Source organism: Ciconia boyciana, chromosome 19 (assembly GCF_034638445.1).
Source record: "Ciconia boyciana chromosome 19, ASM3463844v1, whole genome shotgun sequence".
NCBI classification, from domain to species: domain Eukaryota; kingdom Metazoa; phylum Chordata; class Aves; order Ciconiiformes; family Ciconiidae; genus Ciconia; species Ciconia boyciana.
This window is the reverse complement of record NC_132952.1, coordinates 287,479-303,412: the sequence shown is the minus strand read 5'-3', so window position 1 is coordinate 303,412 and position 15,934 is coordinate 287,479. Positions and strand designations below refer to the sequence as shown.

The following is a 15,934-nucleotide window of genomic DNA, read 5'->3' as shown; positions in this document are numbered from 1 at the left end:
ATTGGCCTGCGCGATTGCACCCACAGCAGCCGTTTGATCAAGCCCTGAAATGACTGTCCAGCATCCCTGGCATCTCATGGAGGGACATTTGCTGGCTCAGCAGCAACTGTCTCTCCGCTTTACTGGTGCCAAGAGTCCCCTGAGCCACATCCCAAGACCACCCAGAACGGGCTCCTTTAAAGAAGAGCTTAGACAAGGCAATGCATCTCTGCACTCTTCCGCTCACGACACAAAGCGAGAGCGGCCCCAGCCACCTCCATGTCCCACAGGGTTTGCATGGGGCATTGAGGTGCTTCAGAGCATCCCGTCCTGCTCTGGCTGCGGTGGCTGGCAGCAGCGTGGAGCCCCAGTGCCTGACACCCCTGACCTGCTCCCTCGGGCTCAGGTGGCCTAATCCAGCCTGGCCAAAGCCTGGAGATGCTTCCCATCCTCATGCATGGAGGTGGTAGCTCAGGCGCCATCCTGCCCTCCATCTACCCTCCGCAGGGGCTGGATGAAGACATTTCTGTGGACCTCACCCCGAGGCTGACAGCAAGTCCCCTCCCCGAGCCGACTTGGCAGAAGAAAAGAAATGTCCAAGAAAAGCCTCTGTTGGGGAGATTAAACCCAGCTCCCGAGCAGCCTGGCCGCCCTGCCGCGCTGGGGCATGGGCGCTCCTGGCACTGGTCCCCCATCACCATGATAAAGCCCCGTGCCCGCCTGCGAGCCTGGCCGCCCCACCAGCGCCAGCCTGGCCACCGAAGGGGGATGACGGGTGCACAATAGGCGGGAGCAGAGGTCAAGTCTTTTTCTCTCCTCGCCCAGCCTTTCTTGTTTGCGGTGTTTCCATATGTAAAGCGTGCCTTGCTCCCGGCTCCCCAGCCCCGCGGTAATGAGGCCTGGGCCTGCTGGAAGCCGTCTCCCTGTATTATTGTGCTGCCTTCTTCTTTTGAGCTCCCGGCATGTTAATTAGAGAGCAAGGAGAAAGGGAGAGGCTTCTAACTAAGCATTGAGGAAGCATAGGGGCTGGTGCATGGGGGTGACTTTCTCTCCCAGCTGAGAAAAGGGAGCTCAGGAGCCCCCCGCTCACTGCTGCAAGGATGCAGGAGGATGCTGGGGGTCCTGAGCAGGCAGTCTGGCCCCAGGGGTGCTCCCAGGTCCCCTGTCCCCAGCGGGATGGAGATCCCAGTCTGGAAAGTCCAGTGTAGCCCCAGCGTTGCTGGTGGGAAAGAATCGCCTCCTCTCCCCACCTCTGGGCACGTCCATGGTGGGGGACGTGGTGCATGTCGTGCCCTGCATTGTGCACGTCATGGGTGCTGATGCTGCAGTGCCTTCATGGCTTCTCCCAGTGTGGCCTTGTGCCTACTGCCAGGACAAGGCAGGGCATCTTACCCGTGGGTGGCTTGGCTTCAGCAAGGTTGGGTGCAGCCAGCATCACCTGGAAGACAAAAGCTGCTGGGTGCTTCTCCTGTTTATTTCCTCTTTGGTGATTATTAATGAGCTGAAAGCCCAAACAGTTGCTTTTTCCCTGGCTGTGGAGCTCCTGTGCCGCTTGTAGGTGTCCCCATGCCCTGCCTCCACCATCTACTGTTCATCCCCAAGCTGGAGAGACTCTCCTTCCACCACGTGCTGCTCCTGCCTGGCCAGGCTGAGCTCTTCAGGCTTGTGTCCTGAGCCCTCCCTGGGGGCTATACGGATTTGGATGGGGACGGGGCGGGCACTGGGCATCCTTGGGTCTTGGTGGCTGACATGCTGTTTCAGAGTGAGTGTCAGGAGTGGTCCAGGCAAGGGAGAGCCACATCAGAGGCAAGGCAGGGGAAGGAATTGCTTCCCTGTGCCTTGTCCTTGATTCTTTCACCCCCCTCCCAACTGCTGCCCTAAAAAACGGGGAGATCCTGCGATTTTCCACTAGGACGCCAAATTTATTTCTGGAAAATAAAGCAAATGCTCCCCCTGTGTTTTGCGAGGATGCTCTCCTCCTCCCTCAGTGACGGCAGCAGATTTGCAGCCACTTCCAGTCAGAATTTGTTGGAGCTGTTTGGGGATCTTCCTTGACAGCCTTCTGTTGGGCTGTTAGCCTTGATGTGCGAGGAGCAATCTGTCTCCCATCTCGTGAGCCTCCCTCTGCAGTCCGGGATGCCCTTGTGAGGCCACTTGCAGGCTGAGGGGCTGGGGGTGCTCTGCTCCTGCAAGGTTTTCCCTGGGGACCTCGGTCCTGGCATTGGTGCTGGATCTGGGCTGGAAGCATTGGCTGTATTGCTGCCCTGCCCTGGGTGTTGCGATCCCACATCCAGGGCAGGGTTGTGCTCACAGTTTCATGTCCGTGGGAAACAGCTTGGCTTCCACTTGAGCAAGTTCATGAGCAAGTTCATGAGAAGCCATTCCAGCTGGCTGGGACTGTGTCACATGCTAGCTGGACCCTGGTCCCTACCGCCAGCATCACGAGGGTGCTGCGGGTGGGGAAAGGGCAGCATGGGGAGATGCCCCCCAGCAAGGTCTGGGCTGGAGGAGATGCTCTGATGGGCCAAGTGAAAGGTTCTCCTCCCACAAAGACCCTTTCCCATCTTCGCACACAGCAGAGGAGTGGTGGCAGGTTACAGGCTGCAGCTCTGCCCTTGCCTGGTTCATCACCTGCCCTGAAGTCTCCCCATCCTACAAAGGATGGAGACAACAACAAGTGCTGAAGAATTTGGAAAAAAAACAGCCTGGGGAAAGGGCAGGGAGCTGGACAGGACCAGGAGGTGTCACAGCAGCCCTTAGTTCTGCGGAGACTCCTCCAGAGCTGGCAGAGTCAGCCATTAGTCAGCTGCGGGGGGAGCTCGTCTGAGCTTCCCATGGGGATATATGTCAGCTCTGAGCTGTCTTGCCGGGAAGGATGTTACTGTCATGCCATGGCTCATAGGACATCCCATAGATCCAGTTTAGAACAACTGGGGCTGGGTCCTGTGCACACCTGCAGGAGGGACTCCAAAGCATGTTAGCCCTTGAAGGGACAGGATGAGGGCTACCAGTGGGATCTAGCCCAGCATCTCCCTTTCTGGGTACACAGCGGGGTCAGCCAGGCTCCCATAAACCTTCCCTCCTGCCTCTGGGGAGAGGCTGCTGGCTACTGGCCCATCATGCAGCTGGCCGCCCACACCGGTGCTCGGGCTGCAGCCAGCGAGGAGGTTTTACGGCCACGTTATGCGCTCCTGAGAAAGCGGGTCCTGTCTGCCACGTCTGTAACCGTAGCGGCACCAATGGGAATACGTCTGCTAAAGGCATCGTGTTACTTTGTCGGGAGGCTCTGCCGTACAGTGCAGCCCATGGGCGAGAGCCCCTGCTAAAGACATTACTGCAGAGGAGGTGCACGGCCCCACCATGCCCTGCCACCCGGCAGAGATCCTTTACCATAAATCCGGGCATGGAGCACGGTGTTGCTGGCAGCGAGATGGCCCCAAGCTCTGCTGAGGGCTTGGGCCACCTTGTCCCCATGGCACAGAGACTGCCCGGCGTGCAGTGTGGGTCAAACCCTGCTGGAGCAGGACAGAGGCACGTAGGTATGGGGTGCTTGCAGGGTGGTGCTGGAGCTGAACCGGGGTGAGGTGCTGGGCACTGATGGGGCTGCCTGTGTGATGGGGTGGGCACAGTGTGGTGTAGCTGGTACTGGCAGAGCCTGCCCACTTGGCACGTGGTGGGGTTGGTGAGAGGTGAGGTGGGTGGGGAACATCAGTTTGGTGCAGCCCCCTGATTTTCTGTGTCCCATCTGCAGTGGGAAGAGGTGAGCGGGTACGACGAGAACATGAACACGATTCGCACCTACCAGGTGTGCAACGTCTTTGAATCCAGCCAAAACAACTGGCTCCGGACCAAGTACATCCGGAGGCGAGGAGCGCACCGCATCCATGTGGAGATGAAATTTTCTGTCCGGGACTGCAGCAGCATCCCTAATGTCCCAGGCTCCTGTAAGGAGACTTTTAACCTCTACTATTTTGAGTCAGACTTTGACTCAGCCACCAAGACTTTTCCTAACTGGATGGAGAATCCTTGGATGAAGGTGGACACAATTGCTGCCGACGAGAGCTTCTCTCAGGTGGACCTAGGTGGACGGGTGATGAAGATTAACACCGAGGTGCGCAGTTTTGGGCCTGTCTCCAAGAATGGTTTCTACCTGGCCTTCCAGGACTACGGAGGCTGCATGTCCTTGATTGCCGTCCGTGTCTTCTACCGCAAGTGTCCCCGTGTGATCCAGAACGGGGCCGTCTTCCAAGAAACCCTCTCGGGAGCGGAGAGCACCTCGCTGGTGGCAGCCCGGGGGACGTGCATCAGCAACGCAGAGGAGGTGGATGTGCCAATCAAGCTGTACTGCAATGGGGATGGCGAGTGGCTGGTGCCCATCGGCCGCTGCATGTGCCGGGCGGGCTATGAGTCGGTGGAAAACGGGACCGTCTGCAGAGGTAACCGCTTGCCTTTGGTCTCACTCTGCATGCTCGCCTCTCTGCCGGTGGGCTGTGCTGATGGTGGCAGTTGGGATTTGCATCTGGGATCTGCACGAGCCGCCTGGGAGTGACCTCCTTGGGCGGGGTGGCAAAGGAGCACGTGGGGACATGGGAGAGAAGCATGTGTGTGGATGCTGACTCCTTCCCCAGCTCCTCAATTCCTGCCCTGTGCTCATCCATCCATTGCAGAGGCTTTGCGTTACCTCTGGGTCCTCAGAGCCACCGGGTCCAGGGGTGCCGGCCTGTTGCTGGTGCCCGCCGTGCTCTCCAGGTCTTGGAGGGACACATGTCTGTGTAGCCTTGGTGCGTGCCACTGATCTGCAGTCACCTCCCAAAATACTGGAGCTGTTTTCACTTCGGTTTGTGCCCTGTGCCTTGGCATGGGCTGAAATGCTTCTGGGGTGAGGGGAGCGGGAGTGCAGGCACTCAAAGGTGATGCAGTGGGAGGGAGCATATTATCTGCAGCATTTTCCTGGTGAGGTGTAAACGGCCCAGGGTGGGACATGTTCACAGGCTTTTCCGGGCCAAGGCTCGCCTCTCCAGTCTGGGCACCTCCGAGCCTGGCCCCTGAGGTCCCTCAGCAGACAGAGGTCTCCTGCCCTGTAGATGCTCTCCTGCCCCTGTAGATGTTATCCTGCTCTGTAGATGTTCTCCTGCCTCTGTAGATGTTCAGAGTAGACTCCAGGAGCGCCCACTCAGCTCAGCTGAGCACCATGGAACCAGTGTGGTCCTGGGCAAGCGAGAGGCTCTGCACCACCCTCCCTGAAAGCACCGTGCCCAAACCCATCTCCCTGCTCCTCCCCAGCCACGCTTGGGCTTGGGGAGGGAGAGAAAGCAGCTGCTGGGCTTATCGTGAGAGAGATGGGGACCCGAGAGCTGCATGTTTAATGGGCACCTGTGGCTGTACCATGCACAGAGCAAACCACGGTATTTGGCAAACAGACTCTTCTCCCCCCATCCCAGCCGAACATCAAAATCCCATTATGGTTTTGATAGCATCGGCACACTCTGAGCAGAGCTGGGGTTTCTCTGAGATCAATTATAGATACGTCGGTGGGCATTGAAGAGCGCAAGGAAAGAGCTGTGTCTCCTCTCTTCTTGCTGCAGGAAGGGGTGGCCGGGTAGCAACGAGCAAGCATGGGGAAGGTGCTGGTAAGTGGGGAGGTGGCCGGACAGTGGAGAGGGGGACGGGCAGTCTCTGGCCGTGCTTGGCTGGGACTGCAGGTTGGATAGTCCCCTTGGAGAGGGCACCGCGTCTTCTGCTGGTGGCTGGGCTGCTCATGCGTCAGGCATCCTGATGTGCCGGGGATGTTATTTAATACCCGTTCCTTGAGCTTCTCCTCACTGAGCCACTGAATGTCTCTTCCCACTGAGCTCAGGGTGATCAAGTGTCCTCCAGCTGTAGCAGGGACGGTGCTGGGGATGGGGACAGCAAGGAAGTACTGCTGCAACGTAGTATGGAAAGGGAGCTTGGCTAATCCCAGCCTCGAAGGGAAGATGGGTGTTTTACGATGCCCAAGTGAAGCATTTGTTGCAACACCAGAAGGCCAAAATGATTCATGTCAGGTTTTCCATCTCAGCCTTTTTTTTTTTCGCCTGAGCAGACCTAGCCCTGCACAGTGCTTTGCTCTGATGCAGCTACAGTTTCTCAGGGCTCCCTGGTCCCAATGCCAGCCCAGCCAAGAGACGGTCCCTTTGCATGCCCCAGAACTCCCAGGACCTCTCCCTGCAGCCTGGCCCAGTGGGGCGGGAAGGGGAGGCAGAGCAGACAGGAGCAGGCCAAGGTGGAGGGAGCAAGCAGGAGGGAGAGACCGCGTCTCCTCTTTGTCTGCGCAGCAGTAGGATTTTGGGAGGTCCGGTACCTCGGCAGCTGTTTCTCCAGTCGGTGCTGGCGTGCGCCCGGCCCCACGCTCCCCACCGTCATTAATCACGCAGTGGACGGCAGCCTGCCGTCTCCATGGGGCAGCTGGGTCCGGGGCTACTTCCCCTTCCTCTTCCCCTTCCCCTTCCCACGTGGGGCTGCACAATTGGGGGTGGATGGGGCCCCAGAGCTGTGCCAGATGGGGACACACCCTCCATTTTCCCTCAGCAGCCCCCAGAAGAAGAGTGGGGACTGGGAGGAGAGCCAGCCACAGAGTTGGCAGGACAGCTGTAGCATCCCCAACCTCTCCCAGCCCCCGCAGTGAGCCCCACAGAGGACTGTGGAAGAGCCTGGTCACCCCAGCCCGGTCGGGCAGCGAAAGGGCTCTACTCCCCAGCTTAATTCAGGAAGGACCTGCGGGATGCAGTCCTGCATCCCTGCCCACCTCCCATCACATCCTTGCCCCTGGTCCCCGCAGAGGTAGTGTACGAGCCGCCTGGTTTGGGGGACTCACTCGTACATGTGGCCGGCAGGTTTTCTCGTGTTTCGAGGGGTGGGAGGGAATCTGGGCCCCTTTCCAGAAGCAAAACAAAAGCAAATCCAAGCTGGCTTTCGGGGCAAAGTGCTCTCACACGGCTCGGATGCCTGAACGGGACATGGCGGGGTGTGTGGGGGACATGGCTCACTGGTCTTGCCCCACCAAGGCCTTCTGGTGGAAAAGGACATCCCAAGCAACGGACGGCCCCTCGGTGCAGCTGCAAGGCGCTGGAAGGAGTTGCTCATTTTCTCCGCTGGGCTTTTCATCTGGCTAGTACAGTGCAAGCCTGCTTATGGCAGTGTACACAAGGGATATTTATGGAGGAAGTTCATGCATCTAACAGCTTAAGCTCTTCTAAGCTTGCAGCCCCAGCACAAAAGGATTTGGGGGCCGTTAACAATTCTGTGTGGTTAAGAGATTTTCATTTTGCTGGGCCTTGCTCGCCAATCCCGCAGGGCCCCGTGAGGGGCTGGCTGCCCGCTCCTCTTCGCTCCGCTCCTCCGCTCTCTTCCCAGCTCCTTTTCACTGTGCTGGCAAGGGGCTCCATGCATGCGCCTCCCTGCACCGTCTCCCCCCCCAGCCCGATACGCCCAGCCCCGTCCTCCCCGCTTCACCTTCTCCTGCTCCCTGCCTGTGTCTTTTTTCTCCATCTCCCTGTTCTTTGTCTGCTGCCTCCCCCCCCTTCTCCCCCGCCTGTCCCTCCCATGCAGCATATTAAACGCATTTCTCTCTCTGCCTCCCTTTTTCATTGGCTCCCCTCTGCAACAGCGGAGGCAGAGCTATTGTGCTGCCTGCTCTCTCTGTTTGGACTGGACGGTAGACGAACACTGCCTGCAAGGGTCTCTGCCTGCTCAGGGATGGCAGCAGCTGGCTGCTGGTCCTAGCTATTGAACCCTGCATCCATCTCCAGCTCCTCTCCAGCTTTGAAGGACATCTGCCCCTGTGTCTGATCACTGCATTTGCAGTGGGAAGCCTCTTCTTCATTGCACTCGTACAACACTGAGCGCAGGGAGTCCTGGTTTTGCTGTGGTAACACGGCAAAAGCCCTGCAGAAGCTGGTGGTGACACTCTCTTGCTATCAGAGACATGTGACGTCATCCTTTGGGGTCACAGGCATTTCTGAGGAGGAGAGGAGCTGGTGATGTGCTGGGAAGAGGAGAAACCTGGTCACCTAGGTGGTCTGTAGAAGATCTAGGCTGCCACCTGTCTTCTCCAGCTGAAGGTGGAGCCGGGCCACCCCTGTGGGGATCGTGAGGGCTCAACAGTGTGTCCCCTTCGGAGCCTGCACTGCTTTCCTCCTTTCTCTTTCCCTGGGGGGCAGAGCCAGGAGGGAGGATGTGGGGGTCCTGAACCAGCTCCAGCACTCAGCCTCGTGCCGGTCCTGTCCAGCCCTACCAACACTGCAGCCCAGTTACACCACCGACGCAGCTGGATACTCCCAGGTCAGCTCCAGCATTGACTCAGCCCAAGTCCAGCTCTACAGGGAGAAGCGTGATCTCCAGGGTTACTGCTGTAGTGGGCTGGTACATGGGGTATCCCAGTCTGGGGCTGTATAGGGCTGGTTGGTCGGTTTTGGTAGGGCTGTGCCCTTGCCCTTGTGTGTCCTACAGGTGGGCTCCATGACAGGCTTCCCTGCCTATGATTGCATGTTATTTAGAGGTCCAGTGCAGCAGATCTGCCACCACCTCACCATGTGCTGGGGATGCGGGTGCAGAGGCAGTGAAGTGCATGTACACGTGTGTCGAGGACCCAGACTCCACTGCAGAGGTGTGGAAAGCAGTGAGGGTCTGTCCCAGCTGTGCTGTGCTTGGGTTTCGGAGGTGGGAAAGCATGTGCTAAGGGCTTGGAGGGGCGTGCAGCTTTCTGATGTGCTGGAGAAGGGTATGTCCTAGCTGTCTTACAGTCATGTCTCATAAGTACATGATGTTTTGAAGATAAGAGGCTATTTATGGCTCTATGCCTGTTTCGGGTCTGGGCCTCCACTGATAATGCTGGACCCAGCCAATAAATTGTAAGGCCCTAGAGGTAATTAAGTTCTTACAGGAAGCATTCCTGGTTGAGCTGGAGCAGATACAGCCAATCGTGATGTAAATGTTTCCAGAGATGGAGAATTGCCCGTTAAACACTTCCAGCAGTCTCTCCTGCCTTCTTACCCCTGGCTGCGCCTGGCACTCGGACCTTGGTGAACTTTGTCCATCACCACACTTCTGCTTTCTGTGTGCCTGTTTAAGAGTAATCCTTGGCCCTGGTCCTCTGGTAAGGTTTTCAGCCAGGTTTTTTGGCTCTTCCCGGCCCTTGGCACTGCTTTAGCCTTTCTGTTGGCAGATCCACCATCCCATGCACAGGATGCTCATAGTGATCAGCTGAGTGCCAGAGAGGATGCTGAGATTTTCTTCTTCCTATATCCCCCCTTTGCTTTAACCATTTTGACAGTGGCGTTTCTCTGGGTGCTTTTGAAGGATCCTTGCCCTTCGTGATGGAACTGGGAGCAGACAGCTACTGTGGCCCGCACCCTTGTCCCTGGAGGTGTGATTTGACATGTGTTTGTACTGAAAAGCAAGTTCTTTGCTTGTGCCCAGCTCACCGAGGCATCCAGATTGCTGTGTATCAGGAACCCATCATCTTCAGTATTTACCACGCTACAACTTCCATGTCATCAGCTAACTTTATTGGGAATGCTTTGGGCTTTCTCCTGGGTCATTCATAAAAATGTTAAATAGCCCAGAGGCACGAACCAAATTTGTTGGCTCTAGTAGAAACAGACCTGCTCTCTGCACATTCCCTGCTTAGATCTCAGACCATACCAGTATCAGCTCGCCAAGTTTTAATGCATTGAATATGTCCCACAGTGTCGGTGGACCCTCTAATTTCTGAATCAAAATATCATGTGTTACCAAGGGAAATGCTCTGCAGAAGTTTGGGTGCATTGCATTAACGCTGTTACCTCTCCCAGCCAATCTTGTAATTGCATCAAAAAAACATATGAGGCTAATTTGCCTTAATCTGTTTTCCATAAATGTACGTAGGTTGGCACTACTATTACTACCTTCCTTTAATTCTTTGCTGACCAAATCCTGTAGCTGGCACATCCTTATTTGACTGGTACTGATGTTGCAGTGGCAGTCCTAAAATAGCCAAGACTGCCTCATTTAACAAATAGCTTTTTCCTACATCTCTGAAACATCCTACTACTTCATGGCGTGTGGAAAGTGAACATTAACTGTCCACTGGTTCATCAGCCATCTCTTTAAAAACTCTTAGGTAGATGCTATCCTGACATACTGATTTAACAATGTTTAACTTTAGTAGCTGCTATTTAACATCTTGAGTTACTGCTGGAATGGAAAGTATTTCACCATCATCCTATAAGATGATTACATCACCTGGCTTCTTCCCAAGTACAAAACAGGAATTTGTCTGCCTTTTCTACAGGGTTGTTGACAATTTGAATGCTCCCAGCCGGCTGTGGCTCGATGTCATTATGGATACTGCTCTTTGGGCTTCTCCCTCTCCTCCCTCTCTGTCTGGGAAGCAAGAATACAGTGTCTTTCTTTCCATTGCTTTGATTCTTCTCCCTCCTGCTTCTTGCTGACCTCTCCATGTTGTGAATCCAATTAGGGCTGTGGTGGGGATTGCAGCTGCTTGGTATTAACCACTCCAAGCCTGCTTAGTGCACCCTGGAGTCGGAGGAGGTGCCAGCTTGTCCTCTGCACGTTGCTGGGTAGTGTTCGGGCTTCTGAAGGTTGGAGTAGGACCAGGGGGAGCCTAGCAGAGCAAGGGGATGTCAGATGCGGGGGTTGAGGCATTTATTTTCTGGTGGTCCGAAGCCCCAAGAGATGCTGACCTTGCAAGGAGGGTCAGAGGTGGTCCAGGAATGGGGCAAGACATCTACTGCTGAAGGAGGGAGATGGATGACTCACCTCAGAATAAGAAGTGCTGCTTCTGAGGTACTAGACCTTCGTGGCCAAAAGGAGGGAAAGGAAATGAGAACTGCTTTCTCATTTTGCTTTCAAGACAAGGTAGGGCCTGAGACCTTCTACAAAAGTCTTTTCTCTATAGAGAAAGGGAGGAGACGAGGTTTTCCAGGACGTGAGTGTGATTTTTGAACAGCAGGAGCATTGCAGAGCACTCCCAGCCCTGTTGTGAAGGCATAGGAAAGACCCCAGCAGGCTGCAGAAGATAACCCGAGAGCAGCCCACTGGAAGCTTGGAGGGGAACAGCATATTCTCATTACTAGTATGGGTAGGTCATGAGTCCCTTGGGTTGGAGGAAGGGATGGAGATCTCAGGTCCAGCAAAACCCGTTGGGAGTTTTCTGATGGAAATAATGGCCATCCCCAGGATTTCCCAGGGAGACATGGTGGAGTTTTGCATTGCCACTGTCTGCCATAGCTGGTGCTTCCCAGTCCCTTTGCATGAGCCCTTTCTTCTCTCTGCTCAAGGTCTTCCCCCGCAGAGCTGCAGGGAAGGTCTCTGCTCCCTTTCTCACTTTGGGACAGGTTGCTTCCCCCATCCTTACTCCCCAAGCATTTAGTTGTGCTGGGATCGGCGAGAGGATGGGAGGAGGTGGGTGAGAGCAGAGCCAGAGGGTCTCCACTGGAGAAAGAGTGATGTCCCCTCTGACCCTCCACATGCACTGACTGTGCCCGGGGTGCAAGGACAGGAGCCCTGTTGTAACACGGGTGCTTTCATGGAGCTGACATCTGTACCAATAAGAAAATCTCCCCTGACTTATTTTTACAGATGAAACAGCATTTTGGATTGAATACCATGTTCCTGCTCTTGCTACACCCATGTGAGCGGGGAATAGCGGCTCTGGCAGCATCCTGTGCTGATGCTGTCAGGAGAGCAGCATTTATTCCTGCTTTTCCTCCCCCTCCTTCATAGGCCTCCCTTTTTTTCCCCCCCCTTTTTTTTTTTTCTGAGAAAAGTGGTAAACATTAATAGGAACTGGAATGAAAAGCTGGGATCCAGGCCCAGGCTTCCAGGATTTTAACTCATTATTGCCATAAAATGAAGGGAATGTATTTTTTACCAGTAGTTTTTCCTTTGAATCAAAGTGCTCAGAGATCTTGGGGGCAAGGAGGGTTTTTCCCTGAATTCATCAGAGTGCTGAATCTTTATGGAGCAAGAGGAGAATATTCTTCATCCTATGTAACTTGAGGAAAATTGGAGAAAATGCTGCTTTTGAGGATTTTTTTTCATCTGAGATTTTTATGTGAGTTGGGCCAAAGCCAAGAGATTATTTTAAATGTTTAATTTTGAGAAATACCCTCAGACATTCTCTGTGCTGATTTAAAGTTATTCTGATGTCAGATGATCACTCTGTAAGAACACAGTTATTTTATTTTAGCAATACAAGGTAAAAATCTTACAGGAAATTTAATCTAGAAGCCATGATTAGCTTAATTAGCTCCAGGGAAACACTTTATTGTTCCCCATATGCCTTAGAAACATAGTATATCACTGGAAAGTACACATAAAAGTCCCCATAAAGGTTAGGAAATGGAATCAAAGTGTTCATAGCTCACACGATGGCTGTCTTTACATAGACCAAACTTCAAACAATGTTAAATTAGGCTTGGCCAAGCAAAATACACAACATTTTCACATGTTGAAGGAGACCTTAAGTTTGGTGACACCGATCTGTGATATCCAGTCCTTGCATGGGCCAGTGTTATAACTTAAACACTGTAAGGAAGGAGTTGCATGAAGGATGCGGGGCAAAATCAGGCAGAAGTGCAGTGAGTGCCATCCGGTGAGTCTGAGGCATCCCCTCGTCGCCTTAATTTCTTGGCATTTGTGGAAGTGGTGTCTAAGAAAAGAAAATAAAAAAAACCAAAAAAGGTTGTTAGGTATTAAAAAGAGAAGAGACATAAAAGAAGGGGCACAGCCTGGCGGACTGTGGGACGTGTCCAGCAGCTGGTTTAAGGCAGGGCTGCAGAGTGCTGCCATGCTTTGGGTGGGCTGTGGCCACACTGGAAACACATTTACAAGCAGAAGAGACTCTGAACCAGCATCCTTGACTTCCTCCCTACCAGCGAGCTTCAGCAGGACTCTTCTGAATGAGCGGCAGCCCCATGCCTGCCTAGCTTGGATGCCTTTGCTGGAGTCCAGCATCTGCCCAAGAAGTGGGGAAACTGGTTGTAGTACATGAGAAGTTAGTAATTTGCAGAATGGCAGGTCTTACAGGCTGGAAAATGGGGAACAAGGTATAGCATGAGCAGGAAGCTATAAGTCACTGGGCCTTGCAAAGCACTGTGTTAAGGGGAGACAGAAAAAGTCCTACTGAGACCCAGAGCTACCAACTCAGTGCATTGCTCCTCCTGCATCTTTTTATTTGAAAGACACCTGAAAGGAAGACCTGTGTGAACACAATGTGTTCTGCAGGTAGGTGACTCCTGTGAAGCCTTTCCAGGTCTCTGAAGCAGGGTCTTCAAAGATAGAGAGCTCTTCTTCACTTCAGCTGGGTTGAAATGACACCTCCCAAGGTGTTAGCATCTTCCTGGAGTGCTTGGAGGTAAACTGGGGACATTGGCTTTGCTCCTTGTTTCAGAAACTAGAGAGACCTTTACAAAAACCCACCTCATGGTTTCAGTTGGCCAACGGTGCTCTTGATGCTTGAGTGTACGATGCTGCGTTCAAGCGTATCCCAAGCACTTGGGTTGGCTCACCCCTCTGTGGTGGGCTGTGGGTACCGCAGTGATGCTGCAGCAGCAGCCGGGGACGTGATGGGCATAGCTGGACCACGAGGTAAGGGTCCCATTGGAGGTCCACAGGTTTGGTGGGCGATGGCTTGAAACAACTCCCATAGCTAATAGGGCAAATTCAAAATGCATTTTGAGGGAATATCTGGTTCTTCAGTATTTGGGCGCTGACAATTTTCAAGGACGATAAGCTCCTACTTGCAAAGTCTTTTTGCACTTTCAGGCTATTGTCACATTCAGAGCTCATGGAGACCCTGTGTTGAAGAGGACAATTTTAAGTCTGAAACCAAAGCTAGCAATTTCCTTTCAAAACGTTATGATCCCAGGAGTACCATGGTTGTTACACCTGCAGCTGTGACAGGAGGCAGGAGCAGAGTGAACGATAAATGGACATGTGATAAAGGCTTTATTCATTTCAAACTATCAAAATGCCCAAACCCTCAAGATTAGTAAGAATTAAAGTGCAGCCTGAAGTGGAGCCCATAAAGTAGAGTAACGCGGATGCTTTGCTCCGAATGGCATTTCTCCCAGCCTGGATGGCTTTTGAAAAGATTGTAGCGACTTCTAAAGCAGCTGTAGTAACAGATAATATTTGTCAAACAGCACACTCCATTAAATACACGATATCTGCCTTTTTATGGCATCGGCTCTCCAGGAGGCTTTCTGCGGAGACGTGGAAGGATCTGTGCAGTGTCAGGGGCATGTTTGCTCTCAGACATCAGCGGGTGGTTTCCATCATGCCGTTCCACCTTTCTCCCTGCCTTTCAGGAGAGCCATTTCTGAGCACAGTGTCTGTGTCCTCCTGGGGTGTGCAGAGCAGACGGATGCGGGCTGGTGCCCTGTGCAGTGGGCCGAAGTGCCCACACACATAGAGCATCAAGGGACAGGCGGGATGCGGGACATTGGTAGGCATCAGACCCTTAACTGGGTTTTTCTAAGGTGCTGATCTCTCTCTTGAAGCATTTCAGTGGAAACCAACTGTTTTTCATGAGCCTTCCTTTGCCGCTTTCCCTCCCCTCCCTTTTTCCTTATCCCTCCAGTCTTGTGTGCCAGTGACAATTCTCCAGATGTCCATGTTGCTGTAACCACGATCAAGAGCATTATTTTGGCACATAACCTCCCCATTCATCCCCACCTGAGTGGCTCAGGATCCTACAGCACTGTGTTTGGCTTCCTCCATCACAGCAATGAGGAGGAAGCAATGCCTCGGGCTGCCCAGGCAGTGGGTGCTGGAGCTGCTCTCTCATGCCAGCCATCACCCAGAGGATTCCCGTAGCTGAAGGCATGACGCTTAGGAGGGTTTACCGCAGTGGAAGCGCTACCGCTGCAGGCCTTTCCTTGCAACACGGTGAGCAAAATTAATTCTGAGCCTTTCGGTGTGTGCGCACAGCCATCGTTAATAAAACAGAAAGAGTAAAAGCAGGGAAAACAGGATTAGGAGAAACATTTGCGGAATGACTCACACCCTGAGAAGCTCTTGTTCACCTTCCCCTGCTGTGCACCCCAATGATGGATTAAAAATTGCCTGCGTTTGCCATTGCATTGCTACTAGCAGTCCACAGCACACTTCCCAGCGCCTGGTACCTTGTCAGCCTTCCTCTCGTTTGGAGGAGGCGAGTGATGCTGTAATTTTCAGTCACCTTCACAAGTACAGTGGTTATGCCACTACCGTCACCTACGTCAGCTTGGACATTGATCCAAGCAATAATGTTGGTATTTTACTCTCAATTTGTACCCTAGGAGTGGACCTGTGGCACTTATCCTTCAGGATAAGAGATGAGGTAGCTGTTGTAGGAAAAAAGATCTCCAGGCTTTCTCAAGCTCAGTCTTCCAGCTGTGGCTGTGCAAATCCTAGCCTTAGGACCTGCAAAAGGTCTGCGGTGCTGGAAATGGCAGGGTGCACTGGTTCGCCCCTGGTTATTGCTTGCGCTGGTTGTTCTACTTTCTAAAGAGGATTAGGAAGCGAGAAGAGGGACTTTTATCATGCCCACTGCTTACTCGCATTGCCATCATGAGTATGGTTAATTTGCAAATAGAGTGACAAATCTAAGTGTGTGTATCTTCAGGATACCCTATAATTAGAACTGGTCTTTTTTTTGCTTCTGGAAAGGTTTTTGCTGTCTGGCTCAGATGGAAGCGATCCCAGTTTGTTTTTGTTTCTCTTGAATTAGAGCGCGGCTGCTCTTTCCAGGATTTCCCAGGCAAAAATATGCACATGGGGACCTGCCCAACATGCATGGTGGTTCCTCTAGGACATGTCAAGCCCAATGCACGTGCACTTCACACGCAGCCTGTGCATGCTCAACATCTTTAATGATTTTGGGTGCATTTGGCTCTCTGCACCTCTGCAGGGGCCACGGTGGGGATTTGCC

The 15,934-nt window shown here is 53.4% G+C and overlaps 1 protein-coding gene across 2 annotated transcripts in view; it reads left to right on the top strand.

The window, feature by feature from the left end:
* The window catches only part of EPHB2 (EPH receptor B2), a 130,113-nt gene that overhangs the window by 39,011 nt on the left and 75,168 nt on the right, over positions 1 to 15,934 (top strand). For both annotated transcript variants that reach the window (XM_072883989.1, XM_072883987.1), the window contains exon 3: positions 3,731 to 4,415. In XM_072883989.1, coding sequence (XP_072740090.1) covers positions 3,731 to 4,415 — 685 coding nt within the window. The remainder of the gene's footprint in view (positions 1 to 3,730; positions 4,416 to 15,934) is intronic.